At 37.2% G+C, this 18,040-nt stretch overlaps 1 protein-coding gene across 3 annotated transcripts; it reads left to right on the top strand.

The window, feature by feature from the left end:
• The first annotated feature begins 5,116 nt into the window (after nucleotides 1-5,116).
• Nucleotides 5,117-17,272, top strand: LOC110908197 (zinc finger CCCH domain-containing protein 62). 3 transcript variants are annotated; one of them, XM_022153101.2, is made up of 14 exons: nucleotides 5,117-5,482; nucleotides 7,208-7,325; nucleotides 9,256-9,317; nucleotides 9,649-9,785; nucleotides 9,873-9,971; nucleotides 10,043-10,160; nucleotides 10,251-10,599; nucleotides 11,018-11,079; nucleotides 11,157-11,296; nucleotides 11,393-11,491; nucleotides 11,682-11,796; nucleotides 11,966-14,591; nucleotides 16,113-16,373; nucleotides 16,451-17,266. In XM_022153101.2, exons 1-12 carry the CDS (start codon nucleotides 5,212-5,214, stop codon nucleotides 13,519-13,521), a joined length of 3,126 nt encoding a protein of 1,041 aa, XP_022008793.1. In that variant the 5' UTR covers nucleotides 5,117-5,211; the 3' UTR covers nucleotides 13,522-14,591; nucleotides 16,113-16,373; nucleotides 16,451-17,266. The 3 variants fall into 3 exon arrangements, with proteins under 3 accessions (XP_022008793.1, XP_022008796.1, XP_022008795.1); XM_022153104.2 differs by lacking the exon at nucleotides 11,966-14,591 and having other exon boundaries at nucleotides 5,120-5,482; nucleotides 16,451-17,272; XM_022153103.2 differs by lacking the exon at nucleotides 7,208-7,325 and having other exon boundaries at nucleotides 5,349-5,482.
• The last annotated feature ends 768 nt before the right edge of the window (nucleotides 17,273-18,040 follow it).

Here is an 18,040-nt window from a genome sequence, read left to right as displayed (position 1 = left end):
ATTGATATCACAACAATCAGATAATCAACATTGTTTGGATTTGATTATGTTGTTTGATATCACAATAATCAGATAATCAACTATTTGAGTGTTTGGCAAGTATATATATTTCAAAAAAATAAATAAGTGAAAACGTAAAAAATCAGTTTTTGGATTATCACGTTTTCCTGCAGCAAGGGGTGACCTATTTATGGATTATCACGTTTTGAACTCTACAAAACGTAAAAAATCACTTTTTATTAATTTTTTACCAAACACTCAAAATAGATTTTTTGCGATTTCAAAACACAATAATCACATAATCAGGTTGAAAACGCAATCCCAAACACCCCCTAAATTTTATGAGAATAAAGGGAAATGTGCATCTAAACGTACAGATCTTCATAAGTTACACAGAATTAAAGCAGATTACATGTATTGAAAACAAAATCATCATACTGTAAATGGGTTGATTGAATAGAAATGATGGGAAATCTAAATAGTTTGTGAAATTTAGGCATGTAATTAGTCGCCCAAATCCTCGCTCTAATTGATAGACCAACTCTGGGTCACTAAGATCTACACTCTCTCTCACATTCCGCCATCAATTTCGTATTGTTTTTGGATCTTCATTTTCCTTTTTCTGAATTCTTGTTATATGGAGCTAGGGGATGGTGAAAGGTGGAGGTGGGGAAGATCGGAGAAGATGAGGAGGGTGGGGGGGGGGGTGGTGGTACCATATGAATTTTTAAATATTAATTATATTTATTTAATAGTAAGGGTATTTAGGTCATTCACATCCATTTAACAATGAAAAATAACTAAGTTAGCGATAAAGGACATAATATGTAGGAGTTTGTAAACATCGAGTACGTTTTTTATACTTTTTGAAGATAAATGACACACTTTGCAATCTAGTGTCAACATAAAGGACGATTTTTGTAATTTACTCTTTAAATTTTTGTCTGATATTTTATGAGTGTAGAGTGGGTAAGACAGGAGAGAGAATAAATAAAGCATACGAAAGATAAAAGTGGGTTTGAGTAATGAGATTTGTTGAGATATGTTTATAAACGTTTGTCCTAAGCTCACTTTAAGCAATGTCTTCAAATGAGATATCGTGGCGGTAAGTGGTGTACTACTAAAGTTCACAACCAAAAGATTGAAGGTTAAAATCCCGTAAGGTACAAGTGTGTTGCATTTATCCAATATAATCTAATCTTATATGTTTGCTATTTTGAAAAGTCATATAAAGCTTAAAGGTAAATGTAGATGTAAAATTAATTTTATGTTTACATAGAAAAGCAAAAGATTAGGTTTAATCTAATAAAACCGCTTTTAAAGTAAAAGTAAAATTTTTCGTGAGTAAACCTCGTTGTTAACAATTTATCACAAGATAAACACATTAATATAGATTTGTAAGTGAGTGTAAAGGATTGTGACATATAGGTAGTGTTTGGTACGAAGGAATAAAAGGCGGAATGGAATAGAGCATTCTATTGGAATGAAAAGAAACATGTTTGGTTGTCAAGTGGTAGTGGTAATGGAATTGAGCATTCCACAAGGAATGTAAACCTTCCAAATATAATAATTTTCATTCCTTGGTAAGGTTGTGTTTTTTTTTTCATTCCTTCAAGGAATGGAAAGATATATTATTATTATTATTATTATTATTATTATTATTATTATTATTATTATTATTATTATTATTATTATTATCAATATTTTTATTATTATTTTTTACCATTATTATTATTATTATTATTATTATTATTCTTATTGGTTTTAATAACTCAGTCACGGGTGACACCACTACTGCCATAGCTACCGCCGTGACTACCGTCGCCGCCGTCACCCACTTCTGCCACCACCACCACCACCCACCTCCACTGTCAGCCGCCACCCACCTCCACCACGACCACCACCGTCGCCGTCACCCACCACCGTCCCCGTCACCCAACACCGTCCCCGTCACCCACCACCATTGTCGTCGCCACCACCTACCTCTGCCCCCGCCACCACCCACCGCCGCCACCCACTGCCACCACCTCCGACCATTGCTACCATTGCCACCTATCACCACCCACCACCACCGACTACCGTCACTCATCACCGATTTTATTTCTTCGTCTATTCTTTCCTACCAAACAACACAAAGTAATGATTTATTTCATTCTCATATGGTAACCAAACAAGACATGGAATGGTAATGATCCATTCCATTACATCGTCCATTCCATTACCTCGTACATTTCATTCACCCGTCTATATCATTACGCCATACCAAACAGACCCACACTATCAAACCATTTTAAACAATCAATCCAAACACCCTCTTGTTAAAAACAATTAATCACCAAACATCAATCATTCAAAATCTCAAACCCCCAATTCAACCCTCTTTAATAATCTTTCGTATGCATTAGGTAAGTCAAGACGCTGTTTATAGAAGTCTACATATTGTCTTTTTGAGGTTTGACTCACCTTGGGCAACATATCCTGTCAGTCTCATGCAACCCTCACATGTCTAGTTAATTTTATAGGGCTATATGGATTGACTTGATTGTTATTTCTAATTTATATCTTGCCTAACCATTCCCGAGTCTTGTTTAAGAGGGGAGGGGAAAGAAAATAGATGAAAATATAAAAAAACCCATGTTCCTGATGTTTTTCAAGGATAGAAGGGGAGGGGAAAGAAGGGAAAAAGGAAGAAAATTTGTACCTATATTTATCCTCCCAAATCGGAGAGATTAGAAGAGAAAATCTTATGAATTAGTAAATTACCCTCATATCTAATTAAAATGTTTTATATTTAAAGGGTATAATGGTAAAATTGTTCCTTTCTTTTCTTTTCCTCCTAACTCGAGAACGCATAAAATGCTTGATTTCTTCTCTTTTCTTGGAAACACGAAAAAAATCACATCTTTTCCTTCTTTTTCTCTCTTAATTCATTTTCCTTGCCCTCCCCCTATTAAATGAGACTTGGAAACACAGTGTAAATAGAACTTATATGCGACCATCTTTGTTATGTGAGGACTTAGTATGTTATCTTAGGCGTGGTGAATGATCATGGATGGTCTTAGGTAGCTATACCTTATATATGCCTAGATAGGTAATGACAAACATATCCGACAAGCATGTTGCGTAAGTTATGCAGAATTTTCAAGTAGTTACCCTATACCCGCTCTGGTTACACCGCTGCCCTCCCGACGGGTAGGGGTTGGGTCTTCTACAAGCCGAGAGTGTGTGTGAGGATAGGAGAGAGATAGAGAGAGTTGTGTGTATGGAGAGAGAGAATGATGTAAAATGGTGGGGTTCATGTTTTAAGGTAGTGATGTCACCAAATTGGGTAGTTTAGGGTAGTGGATGAACTGAGTGAATTCACAACCAAAAGCTTTAGAGTTTAAATCCTGCACATAGTGCATAAAGGTTGTTAAAAAATGAATACAACAAAATATAAAGACGAACAACAGAATAAATTTTATGTTTACATATAGAACAAAAAATTAGGTATGACCAAATAAAACCGATTTTAAAGTAATATAAAATTCTTTGTGTGCGAACCCCATTGTTACTTGTTAGCGATTTATCACAAGATAAACGCATTAATCATGTATAGATTTGTAAGTGAGTGTAAATGATGATGGTAGAGAGTGTGTGTGTGCAACGCACGCATTACCTTTCATGTGTATTAGGTACAATGTTTAATGATTGGAGTAAATCTATACACTATTTGTGGAAGTCGATATATTGTTTTTTAAGGTTTGACTCACCTTACGCAACATGAGCTTACCTATTTCACGTAAAGGTCTTCCTTAGTCGGCCTCATACCTTGACTTAGGTTGTTTGTTCCTTGCGACCCTAGGGCCAAATGGATTGACTTGCATGTTATGCTCTATCTCGTCTAACCATTTCCTTAAAAGAATTATATGTGACTATCTTTGTTAGGTGAAGGATGTGGTGTCACTTTGGGTGTGGTGAACGTGGATGACCTTAGGTAGCTATACCTTATATAAGCTTAGATAGATAACTACAAGCATGTCCTATAAATTAAGTGGCTGACATGTTGCATAAGTTATGCAAAAGTAAGATGCATATTATGTACATAACAATATAATAATATTATGTATGAAGAGGTAGGGTTCAAGACCTAATCCACAAAGTTAAAAAATAAATATACCTAATAGAATCTCAACACCCCTACACAATTACTGTGCAATGATGGACCTCATAAAAGTACAATTATGACAAAAGAAATGTTGTCCCTCCACAAATGGGAGAGGAGATGTCACCACCAGACGGTTAGAAGAAGGGGCCACCTTATGTAACCATAATGTTAGCCCTAAAAGGAAGATTTCTATAAATAGTAAGATGTAAATGGTTTGGTATGCTCTCTCTCGGTGTACTCTTCTTCGTATTCTCACTTCTATGAAACAAGTACTTATTCTCACGTTGGATGGTGGTCACAAGGAGATCTCTCTTCCTGCGACGAGGCTTACGATGTTCTGTTTTGTAGAAATTCAAGCCTTGATCTTTGTGAAAGAGTGAAACCTCATCGTTAATTAGAAGTGTGGCAAGATTTCCCTTTTAATTACATTTCGCGATTTACCTTTTATGCATTTACATGATTGTAAAACACAAACCAACATTTTGCTATCACATTTACACGGAGAAGAATTTTTTTGGCATAAGCCATCCATGTTATGCATAACTTTTATACAATACGTGATTATTCGCTATATTATTTTATTAAAACACATGTTAATTAGCAGAACAATTATTAATAACTTCGTACTCAATGATATATTTTTTATCAACGAACATTTTATACAATGCTTTAAAAACCAGTTCAAATCGGCCGGTTGTACCGTCAGGTAGAACCGGTTAAACCGCCTGATACATCCATTTGAACCGTCCGATACAACCGGTTAACTGTTTCTGAGTCAACGGTATAAAAACTGGATTTTAAAACATTGATTTTACTAACTAAAATTTAATATTTAAAACTCTCATTAAAGTAGGTTAGCTGTGGTCGTCAAAATACTTACAAAACCCTAAATTCCTAAAAATGTATACGGCCCGGCCCATTAGGCCCGTGCATGAGTGGTGACCCATACAATATTCAGCTATTCGCTGGCACCTTCCCCAAAATCCCCTAAATTTCTGTAGTCTTCTTTTCTTGTACGTATCTCAAATCCCAATACCCTAAATTTCTGTCTACGGTGGATTGCGATGGCGATTGGCAATTCCGACGTAATTCTAATATCTTCCGACGACGAAGACGACGGCGAAACAAACTTTGTGACGGCGGCTGTCAATCCTGACATAGTTTTAATATCTTCCGACGACGACGACGGCGAAAGAAATCTGGATGAAGGAGTAGCATCGGAACATGAGGCTGATTATATCCAATTCGATGAGTATGAGTCGGATAAAGAGGAAGATGATGATGTTGAGAAGTTGAATGTTGAAGAATGTGTTGATAATAATAATAATAATCAAGGTTTGGATCCTTGTTTGTTTATTAAATTAATTGCTTACGTATGTCCGGATTAATTGTTTTTCCATATTGATTGGTGAATTGATTCAGTTTTGCCTGTAGATTGGCAGTGTTAGTGATAGATTAATGTGATCAATGGTTGATGGTTAACTCATAAGCTTAAAGATCATAAGACTAATATTAGACTGCTCAATTCGATATACTTTTGATTCTTTTCGAAGTGTTTTTATTGATTTAGGCGATCGTTACACTTTGATTTAAGCATTAGATTTTGATTTAGGCGTTACACGTTGATTTAAGCATTAAGACTCATTTGATTTAAGCATTAAGACTTTATCTAGGAGTTACATTTAGATTTAAGCATTAAGACTTTGATTTAAGCATTGACTTCTATTTAGGCGTTACAGGTTATAATTTAAGCATTAAGATTTTGATTTAAGGCTATGCGGTATGGTGATGGTCCTCCCTTGGAGGATGATCCGCCACGTAGGCGCCACGTTGATCGGGTGTGAGGATGGGGCAAAGAGGATGGAGGTATGGAAATGGGGGATGAGCCTAAAATATATGTATATGTTGTATGTATATATGTGTGTGTGAGGGGGTTTTGTCCTCTAGTGGGACGTCTTCAACGTCTGCAGGAAGCCGTTCAGGACGACGACGGGGTGGGGGGAAATGGGGGGAGCTGCGGCGCCGCACCGGGACGGAGGGGGGACGGACCCCATACCATGCAGCCTAAGCGTTGAGACTTTCTTTTGGTGTTACACCTAGATTTAAGCATTAAGACTTTGATTTAAGTGCTGACTTCTATTTAGGCGTTACATGTTATTTTAAGCATTAAGATTCTGATTTAAGCGTCGAGTCTTTATTTAGGAGTTACACTTAGATTTAAGCATTAAGATTTTGATTTAAGCACTGACTTCTATTTAGGCGTTACGCGTTAATTTAAGCTTTAAGATTCTGATTTAAGCGTTAAGTCTTTAATTAGGAGTTACACTTAGATTTAAGCGTTGACTTCTATTTAGGCTTTACACGTTGATTTAAGCGTTGAGACTTTATTTATGCATTACTCTTAAATTTAAGCGTTGACTTCTATTTTGGCGTCACACCTTTATTTAGGCGTTACCCTTTGACTCGGGCGTTTGTGCGTTACATAAGTTTAGTCACATTTTCATGAAAGATACTGGCTCAATGTTTTAAGCAAAATTGGCAAATTCATTGATATAATTAAGAGACAGGGTAACTAGGTAGTTTGTTAGATTGCATATTTAAAGTAGTAGCTTGGACAATTAAAACCGTGAGAGTGTATGCTTGGGGTTGTGTGAAAGTATCTTTTGTAGGATATTTAAACTGTTTGCTTCGTTCTAAGGATCATCTGTGACACTTGAAATATTATATCTGCTGGTTAGTAGCCACGATGAATGAATTTTTAACCTAAGATTATAAAGCCGTACATGTATCCAGTCCATCTATATTGCATCCTCATACTTTGTTAGTGTAAGATACGGCCATACGGGGGTCGAGGGTATGTTTTAGTTGATTCAACCAAAGAAAGCGGTTACTAGGTAATGGGCATTCTTTATTCCTTTTTTGTGTCTGATCTTTTAATCGTAATCAAAAACTATGCTTCTAAGAGAAGGAAAGTGACTTATGGGAACATAACCATAAGAAAGAAAGAGAAGTGCATTTTTAGGGCACATAACATTTGTTGACGATATTCTAGCTTTTCAGGAGGTAATGATTTACATGCACTAAGTCTTAATGAGTGTAAAACATACTTGCGGAAGCATGGAATGAGGGTATCTGGAACAAAGGAAGAGTGCATACAGCGAATCGAAGAGCACAATAGGTTAGTTCAGTTTTTGTTTTAAACTGTCGGACTTATTTATGAATAGTTTTTTAATTTAAACTTATTTTAATTTCACTGTGTATCGACTCTGTTATCCTGAAACTTTGAAAGATATTTGACACTCTTTGTTCTACCCGTATAAAGAGTTGACTTTTTTGATTTTTTATATGCTAGAACGTTTTTATGAGGGGTTTTTTTTTTGGATAAAACTTCAATACTGAGTATTATAATAAATTACTGGAACCTCATAACTCTCCCGATTGCTAGCTGATCATCTGAAAGATGCTGGCCACATAACATCTGTTTTAGTGCACCTATTTGCAAATATTCTCATTTTTTGTGGTCTTATATTTTAAAGTATATTAACTTTACTATTTGTCAACTCTTCTATCCTGAATGATAGAGGGCACTCTTTCTTCTATACGTAGAAGGAGTTGGCAATTTTGAATTTTTTATGCTTTAGCGTTTTTATGAGTTTTTATTTGATAAAACTTTAATACTGATACTTATGATAAATCACTGGAACTTCATACCTCCCGGTTGCTAGCTGAGCATCTGAAAGATACTGGTCAATACTTTGTTCTGTCTCTGAAAAGAGCATGGGAGGGTTAGTGGTTTACTATCAGTTCCAGTTGCAGTGCACTTATATGCAAATATTTTTTTTGGAACTATATTTCAAAGAATATTAATTCCACTTTTTACTAACTCTGATATTCTGAATGATGATGGGCACTCTTTGTTCCAAAGGCCGACCCCAGTTGATGGCTGGGTGGGCAGGCGGGTGCACCTCTTGAAAAAAAATTAGTGTATTTTTTAGGCAAAAAACCCAATCGTACCCCTTGAAAATATGGTTGAAGTTGAACCCCTCATCCGCACCCCCAAAAATAATTCCTGGGACCGCCATTGCTTTGTTCTACTCGTATAAGGAGTTGACATTTTTGAACTTCTGATGCTTTAACATTCTTATGGTTGTTTCTTTGATAAATGTTTTAATGCTGATTTTTATGATAAAGTATAGTTTTTTTTTTTTTTTGCAAAGTCATTAATGTCCTGTATGTTGATGTCTCGTAACCCACTTGATTACTAGCTGATTCTCTGAAGATATTGTCCAGTGTCCACTTTTTGTTTTGTTTTTAAAAAGAGCATTGGGGATTACTTGGTTTTATAAATCGGGCAGTACATCGATCACATGTGGAAAAATGAACGGTTTATATAGTATCAAGTTTTTTTCTTTTTCTGGGCTGTCCACCTTTTTTTTTCTAGCTATTTTTTGTTTGTTTTTTTGTGCTTTTTTGATTGTACCTAGAGCTTAGTTGGTGTGTACAAAGAGGTTGACCACTTTTTTGTTCTGTTTTTAGATATAGCGATATTTCTAATTAAATGATAATGTACTTTATATATTTAATTTGGTGTTTTGTCACAGCAATGTTAGTGTCTTAGTGAGAACCTTTGTCATAGTGTATGAAACACTAAAGGTGTCTTAGTTTGTACTTTCTAGTTGTTATGGAACATGGATACAATATTCTTTGGAAAAATTACCATCATATGATCCAAAGACATCTAAATTTTGTAAAGCCCAAACGACACCCCAATGCACGAGGTGTCCAATCTGGTGGGGAAAATGTACCTGGGGAGGTGACGCGCAAGGAACTCATGAGGCGGATCTGAGGAGGTGATTTACGCCTCATGCGGAGCATCTGCTGCCTTAGGTTGGCTGTTATGAACGAGGGAGGAGGCTGGACTCACTTGAAGCAGTAACTTTGGGTGTATATCATTGGATCTGCTTTACTGAAGTACTGAACTCTATATAATTATATATCACCTACTAACACGAATCTTACTATGAACTATCAACTATGAGAGACAGTGTTTAGAGAATCTTTTGTATTTAACATTAGACAAGTCTTTTTTAAATCTTTTGAAATTCCAGGTTAAAAGATGGAAACGCAGAATCATTATATCCCAAATCATCATTTTCCATTAATTGCACTGGTAATATTTCTCTTCTTATTTTTCTCTATATTCTTTCTAGCTTAGTTCTAAAAACTGAACCTGTAGCACGGATGATATGGAAACGCCATATGGCTTGATGCCACATGCACATATGGGTCAAATTATGATTGGTTAACTTGATTAAAAGGTTGATATGAGAGATGCAGTTTCTAGCTGTACATAAAGCTTATATGGTTGTACATAGAACAGCACTTCGGCTTTTGAGACCTAAACGTCTCAAAGCATCTCTCACCTGTGAGAACCACAGTCTTGAGAAGTTTGTTCATCAATGTGTTTTGTGTCTAAGAAAAATGCTTCCTCCCATGCACAGGTGATGCATGCAGAGGAGATATTGTGTTGTTCAAACAAAACATGTACAACAACCAACGCGATATAATTGGGAGAAGAACTGTTGCTGGGAGGATAGTCAATGAAAGTTATAGTGCTTCAACGGAACATACGTTCTCGGTTAGTGTACTATAGTAGTACTACTATAGGCATGCTTTGGTTCTAACTTCTAACTTAGTTCATGTTACGTTTTTTTTGTTGTTCAAGGTCGAAGTGTTGTGGAGCAAATGGTTCAAAAAACTCGACCCACTTTCCATTTTGCTGGTAAAAGGTCGCAATCTTTACCAGTTTGGGACCTTCAGACAGGTAGGCTAAGATTATGGAAACACTAATCATTCTCCAGTATCATGTTTCTTATATTTTTGTATTGGTTTTAGGCTTGGGAGAGTGAAGCAGAAAGATCAGAAGTGCTTAAAGAGAAACATGAGCGAGGTAAAGAAGCTAGGCGTAAACGAAAATGGAAGGAAACAGAATTTGATGTCGGTGACAATAAAGGTATGGTTGACATTTGCAGGAATACAAGTTTAAAAAAACAATATTTAGTCTGTTCAATTATAAGCTGAGAAAAATTCTCATTCTTTTCAGGTAAAAAGCGTCATAAGGTATCCCATAAAGTATCATCTCATAGTAAACACAAGCATGCGAATAAGAATACAAAAGCTCACTATCAGGATGTACTGTTTCAAAGTTTGGATTTGAAAAGGTCAACACAATTGACTTATCACTCAGACCCGAATTGTTCCATGTATTCTGACCATCACCTTCAAGAAGCATCAGTGCCGTTAACTTATGACACAACTCTGCAGCTTAATGATCTACCACCTGGCAGTTCTGTGGGTCACAGTCATCTCAACAACGAACAACAAGGACCTAATCAGGCCTTATCTCAGCCGCCTGATCACCATCATCACGACTCTGAATCACCTGTTCACAGGTATTGTTTGGCTCACTGTTCTTAATGCTGTGTAAAGGATGCGTGTTTACTAAGGGTGACAAACCATATACTTTATTCGTGTCAATTACAGTAAACCTAACTATGTAACCAGAACACGGCCCGTGTAATTCATTTATCTAAATGCATCAAAAGGGTGGCATGTGAAAATAGTTGATGAGTTGTAAGTAAGTTGTGAATTGGTTAAATGGGGCGTAGATGGGTTGTAATAAAGTTTTAAATAGGTTGAACTTATAAGTTATATTAGTAAAACCAGAATCAACTCATCTGTAAATTATAAATGGGTTGACTTAAAACATGTAGTCTCTGATTGTTAAGCATTTCTTTTCAATTTCAGAATTGAACTTGGTAATATAGGTTTATCATTTATGGCACGTAACTTTATCTACTGAAATTGTAGGTCAATAGATGAAAAGGCTATGATACATTTTCCGGAATCATCGTTTTCCATCAACTGCACGGGTAATACTCCTTTCCTTTTATTGTCTTTATAAGCTTGCTTGTTAATGTTTTGAAGCAAAATGTTTCTTCAAATGCAGGCGATGCACGCGAAAGAGATGTTGTTTTGTTCAAACAACCGGTATACATGAGAGGAAAAGTTACGGAAAAGAAAAGAACGGTTGCTGGGAGGATAGTTAAAGTACGCCAATGTGAATCAGGAGATGAACATAAATTCCTGGTTAGTCGGGAATCAAAAAGTCTACGTATCTGAGATTTTGGGATGGCTATGTCTTATTCTAACTTAATCTATGTTATTGTTTATTTTATCTTCAAGATTAAAGTGTTGTGGACCATACCCTCTATAATCAACCGCCGACGCTTCACTATGCGAGTGAGAAGTCACAATCTCTACAAGTATGGGGCATTCAGACAGGTAAATTAATCTCATATTTCAATTTTTTGACATTTATACCCTCCCTTAAAAGGATAAAAAAGAAGGGTACAATTGTCATACTGTAAGCTGTCTAAGTATGAATTTCTGGTATTTTTAATTTAATGCGTATATTTGATATTAATTTGTTTGGTTTGTGAGTATCTTGTGTTTTTTTTGTTCTGGTTTTTAGCCTTGGAAGAATGAAGCAATGAGATCAAAAATGTTTGAAGAGAAACACGGGCCAGTTACCCGTAAACTACGACGGAAATTGAAGAAGATGGACAGTGCTTTGAATAAAAATAAAGGTATGATCCCAATTTTTTTCATACAGGTTGTAGTAATACATAATAACTGTAATGAAATGGTAAAGCATAAAAGGTTTGAAGGGTCTATAATTAGTTTTTTCGGTTGTAAGCTGGGGCGCGTATATTCTTTTTTCATTTTAAATTTTTTTATGCATGTGATCGTAATCAGGTGCGAAACGTCAAAAAGTATCCCATACCGGATCGTCTCCAAGTAAACAGCCAACTCAAAAGGCGTCTTCCAAGAGGAAGGGTGCGGGTGCAAGTCCTGTAAAAAAGACTAAAACAGGTTCCAAGATGAAGTCTGTACGGCTTGGAAAGAGAAGAGCCAAGAAGTCAAAACAACAGACCTTTCAGCCGCATACAAACCCGAACACGAATCTAGATCTCAGTCTGAGCACTAACCTGAACCAGAATGAGAACTCGAACCTGATACCGAGCACTACCTTGAATCCGAACCCGAGCCTACACCTGAACCCAAACCATAATGCAGACCAAAACCAAAACCAAAACCAGAACCAGAACCTGAACACGCGCCACACCCAGAACCCTAACAGCACTGACCCGAGTCAGAATCCAATCTCCAATCCGATATCAAGCACTACCTCGAAACCTAACCTGAGCCCACACCTGAACCCAAATCAACACACAAAACCAAACCCGAACCCACGCCAAAAACTGAACCTGAAACCACGCCATAACCCGAACCAGAAACCACGCCAAAACCCTAACGGCCCTGAACCGAACAATAATCCAAACTCGAACCCGATATCAAGCACTGCCTCGAATCCTAACCCGAGTCAGAATCCAAACTCCAATCCGATATCAAGCACTACCTCGAAACCTAACCCGAGCCCACACCTGAACCCAAATCAACACACAAAACCAAACCCGAACCCATGCCAAAAACTCATCCTGAACCCACGCAAAAACCTGAACCTGAAACCACGCCATAACCCGAACCAGAAACCACGCCAAAACCCTAATGGCCCTGAACCGAACAATAATCCAAACTCGAACCCGATATCAAGCACTGCCTCGAATCCTAACCCGAGCCCACATCTGAACCCAAACCAACACACAAACCCGAACGCACACCAAAACCAGAGCCCGAACATGCGCCAAAACCAGAACCCTAATAGCACTGACCCGGACCAAAATCCAAACTCGAACACAATATTGAGCACCACCTTGAATCCTACCCCGAGTCCACACCTGAGCCCGAACCAACACACAAAACCGAACCCTCGCCAAAACCCGAACCCGAAACCACGACAAAATCCGAAACTGAGCCCCCGCCATAACCTGAACCCGGAACCACGCCAAAACCCGAACCCAACCCCACGCCAAAACCCGAACCCGAAACCACGCCAAAACCCGAACCCAACCCCACGCCAAAACCCAAACCCGAAACCACGCCAAAACCCGAACCCGAACCCACGCCAAAACCCAAACGCGAACCCACGCCAAAACTCACACCCGAATGTCAGCCAAAATCCGCACCCTCACCCAAGCTATTACATGCCTGCTCATCAACTACAAGAGTCGTCATTGTTCTTACCTAACCAGCCACCCGTTTGGGTTCCCCCTAATCAGCCACCTTATCGGCTTCCAGGTTATGGTGGACAATGGGGACCTAATCATAACCCCATTCAGTCACCTGGTTACAACTATATGGATATTTTAGTGCTAGCGGGTCTAACGACACTTTGGTATCAGCAACAATGATGACATGATACCATTGTTACTTCCTTTTTTTTGTTGGTTTGTTTATTTGTTTACAGAGGATATGTTGTCTTGACTCATCAAGTGTTACCATAACTGTGTTTTTTTTTGTCGTTTTTTAATCATCTTTTAGACATTACTTGACAAAAGGTTTACATTTATATTTTGCTAAATTTGTGAAGTAGTTTTGTTACTTCTAATTTTCTAATTTGGAAGTCGTCCGGCACATATAAAATGTTCAGAATTTAGGTTCATTAAAACAAGTGTACAACTTGTGGGCTTTTGTACCCTTTTAACTATTAAAAGGGCTCCTATCATTTGATGAGTCAAGACTTGTGGGTTGTGACCACGTTGGAAACCATATTCTCTTCCGGCATTAGGGGCTGTATCAACTAGACAAATCTTGTGATTTTTGTTAGACTGGACGGTATTGGGGACGGCGTGACCCCGTCCAGGCCCGGCGCCGAGCCGGAATACCGCCCCCCTATGCCCCGTCGCGCCTTCTTCGTCTCCCACCAGCCGGATTCGACGGGCCCATTTTTCGAAATCTAGCCGTTGGTAAACGGCTATATTATAAAAAAAAAGTTTTTTTACTTTAATAAATACCCACCTCTTATCCATTTTTTTTTTAAAAATACTCCATCCAAAATCTACCCACTTCTCTCTTCTCTCATCCATTTTATAAATCATGAATCCCTTCAACCCAAACAATCCCAACCCGAACCAGAACCCAAACCCGAATCAGCCTAACTTTTTTTCGACGCCCGGTTACACTCCGACTACCTATCCTTCATGGGTGTCTCTGCAGTTTACCTTTTCGGGTTTCCAACAATCACCCAACGCATTCAAACAAATGTCTCAACTCCAACAAATGCAACAATTCCAAGCACTCCAACAAATGATGCTACGCAACTCGTTTGAATCTCAAGCGCAATTCGAATCCCAACCGCCAACATCGCCGGTTCGAGTTGACGATGACGAAGAAGAAGTCGTCCCCGATTTGCCACCTCAAACTATAAGACGCAAAAAAAAGAAAAAAACAAGGGGAAGGCGGTTGGAACCGATTCCTCCGGGTAAGTTTTTTTTTTTTTTGGGTGGGGGTGGGGGTTTAGGTTTTTGGGTGGTGGTGGATGTTTAAGGGTTTTTTATTTTTTTGTGTAGTGGGTTTTTTTTAGGAGCCTTTGTACCCTTCTTACAATTAGGATTCTTTGTATTTGATCCTAATCCACAACAATATATGTTTAAATTGCTTTTTATGTGTTCACACGGTGCTAATAAAACGGTTATAACTACTAACGAAACGTTTTTTTTACATTTGGGTTTGGTTATGCCATTGGTGTAAGTTGTGATTGTTAAACACAACCTTTTATAGAACCTTATGACCATTTATAATAAAGTCACGTTTGGAATCATATTGAAATGAACCGACATGATGGTTCGGTGGTGACTCTCCATTGACATACCAATAGGGCTGTAAACGAACCGAACGAACACGAACAAGGCCATGTTCGTGTTTGTTCGTTAAGGAAATTAACATGTTCGCGAACTGTTCACGAACGCATACCGAACATAAGTTTATGTTCATGTTCATTCGTTAAGGAAATTCAGTTGTTCACGAACAGTTCGTGAACACTGGTCTCGAACACAAACGAACGCAAGCAAATAAAAAAGAACGCAAACGAACATTTAACTTGAAAATAAAAATTTTATTATCATTAAACATTGGATATAAGTAGTAAATACAACCATCAAATGATAAATCAAAACACAAGAAGTCTAATACACCACCAAACGATGAATCAACTTTAACTAACTTAGACATAATTATCCCCGTCTTAGCATGTCCAAATTTTAGCTAGCTTAGAAAAAAATAGGGTTTCAAGTTTTCAATATGTTTAGATAAAAGGTTTATTATTTATTATTTTTTAATATAATCAAATGAACACAGACGAACGTAACCGAACATATTACCGAACGTTCACGAACGCAGTCGAACGAACGAGACCTATGTTTGTGTTCGTTCGCTAAGCTAACCGAACGAAATTTTTTGTTCGTGTTCGTTCGTTAAGCTAATTGAACGAACATAAACGAACTTCCCGCCGAACGGTTCACAAACTGTTCGCTGAACGTTCGGTTCATTTACAGCCCTACATACCAACATCACCTTTCATGTAACTAAATCACCCTTTATCCAGACGGTTGTGTCTTTCGATTAAAAGTAAATGGTATCCAAACCCTTAAACAAAATCATCCTTTAACCGACGCAACTTTTAAACAAAAAGGTACAAACCTCAGTGTGTGTGTATATATATATATAGCTCAAGTTGGTTCACTGCATAATATAAGTTATAATCTTGTATTTTATTATATTTATAAGTATCAAATTCAGAAAAATAATTATGTGTTCTGATTGAACCAAATTAATAGCTAAAATGACCAAGAGATACATTTTTGTTACTTGTAGAAATTCCCTCCATCAAGCAAGTTAGACCTCATGCAATAAAACCTGCTTGACCGGTTCATAAGGAAATGTCTAAATGAGTCAAAATTGCCACTTTAAAATTGTTATGTAATGAGTTAGTTATAATATGCAGGCTTCATACTCATGCTTCCATAGAGGCGTTCGTAATTGCGACAAATAGACAGCTAAGCGTTCATCCAATTCATAAGCTTTTGCATCCTCACTTTCGTGACACATTGAACATCAATGCCTTATCCCGCCAAACACTCATCAGTGCTGGTGGACTCCTTGAGAAAACAGTTTTTCCGGACAAATACTCCTTGGCCATGTCATGCAGCATGTACAAAAAGTGGGATTTCACTAAACAGACACTACCTGCTGATCTTATCGACAGGTATAATATTATTTGACTATTTTGGCGGGAATTGACCTTGATTTCTTTTTGATCTGAAATGGTATTTTATTGATCAGAGGAATGGCTGTGGAGGATTCATCCTCTCTTCATGGTGTTCGTCTCTTTATAGAAGACTACCCTTTTGCGGTCAATGGGCTTGAAATATGGTCTGCAATTAGATCATGGGTACATGATTATGTTCACATTTATTTACCTAGACGATGAAGAAATACAAAACGACAATGAACTCTAAGAATGGCGGAATGAGGTCCGAACCAAAGGGCATGGTGATTTGAAAAATGAGCCGTGGTGGCCTAAAATGTACACAGGCGAGGAACTCATACAATCATGCACCATCATCATATGAGTGGCTTCTGCACTCCATGCAGCTGTGAATTTCGGTCAGTATCATCCTTACGGTGGGTACCGGCCTGCGATGAGCCAAAGGCTCTTACCTGAACCTGGGACTCCACAAGATTATGAAGAACTTGAGAAGAACCCTGAAAAGGCGTTTCTGAAAACCGTTACCTCCCAACTTCAAAGTATTCTTGGGATCTCATTGATTGAGGTTCTGTCAAGGCATTTCTGAAAACCGTTACACCTGATTGGACCGCTGATAAGCAAGCGTTGGAAGCTTTTGAAAGATTTGGGGCTCATTTGAGGATGATCGAAAAGAAGATGGATGAGATGAATCATGATAAGAAGTTGATGAACAGGACTGGACCTGCTCAAATGCCCTACACCTTGCTGTATCCTAGCAGTAAAATTGGTCTTACTGGTTGCGGTATTCCGAATAGCGTTTCCATACGAAGCATTTTCTGATATAATATTGTGTTTGATCTGGTATTTCCTATGCATGTTGAACGTTTGTTGGTTTAAATCCTTTTTTTTCATGGTTTTTTTAAGTATAAATGATGGAGCATGATGCAACTTGTATATAGTTTTGCAGTTGTGTTCCGTGTAATAATAGTTTGTTTCAAGAAATCGGTTAAGAAAAGTGGCTATAAGGACTCAGGGTGTTAAACATTTTGATTTTGAACTCAAGTGGTTAAAAACTCTAAAATACAGGGACTCAAAAAGTAATTTACCCTAAGAAAAAAATACAAAAATCTATTAAACTTAAAATGTAAAGGAAATAATTATTATTATAACATTAGAATAATAAAATTATAAAAAAAACTATATATAATATTATAATATTATAATATTATAGTTACTATACATGCTTCTATTTTTAATATATAGATAATGTTGAGTTTTGCCGTTGTGTTCTGTCTAATAATAGTTTATTTCAAGAAACCGGTTTGTTTACGGAATAGGTTCTTGGGCTTAAAATCTATCCTAACAATTGGACAGGTCAAAATTCTGCTATGAGTCTCAGACAGAAAAGCCCAATTCTCAACAAACTAGTTCTAAGCCCATTTATGCATCACTGTTCATTTGTTAGACTTGGTCATTGTTGCTATACGTTTACACATTTATTAATAAAGTTTAATTTCATATTAAATCTCAATAATTCATTATATAACTAGTGCTAATACTAGGAACATTTAAGATTTGACAAAATAATATTTTTTATACTGGATTTTTTATGCAACAATTTTTTTTTTTTGTATTTTTGAGAAAACAAGATGAATGTTTTATTTACAAAATGTCTTTCACTACTT

The sequence above is a fragment of the Helianthus annuus genome, chromosome 9, assembly GCF_002127325.2.
Source record: "Helianthus annuus cultivar XRQ/B chromosome 9, HanXRQr2.0-SUNRISE, whole genome shotgun sequence".
Classification (NCBI taxonomy): Eukaryota; Viridiplantae; Streptophyta; class Magnoliopsida; order Asterales; family Asteraceae; genus Helianthus; species Helianthus annuus.
Note: the sequence above shows the minus strand (reverse complement) of the source record. Positions and strands in the feature narration are given on the sequence as shown.

What these genes read in the sequence shown, in the direction of transcription:
- LOC110908197 (XM_022153101.2), top strand. Translation starts at nt 5,212, where the DNA reads ATGGCGATTGGCAATTCCGACGTAATTCTAATATCTTCCGACGACGAA. An exon ending in ATTTTCCATTAATTGCACTG is followed by an intron (nt 9,318 to 9,648) that starts GTAATATTTCTC and finishes TCCCATGCACAG; the next exon opens with GTGATGCATGCAGAGGAGAT. An exon ending in TCTGAATCACCTGTTCACAG is followed by an intron (nt 10,600 to 11,017) that starts GTATTGTTTGGC and finishes CTGAAATTGTAG; the next exon opens with GTCAATAGATGAAAAGGCTA.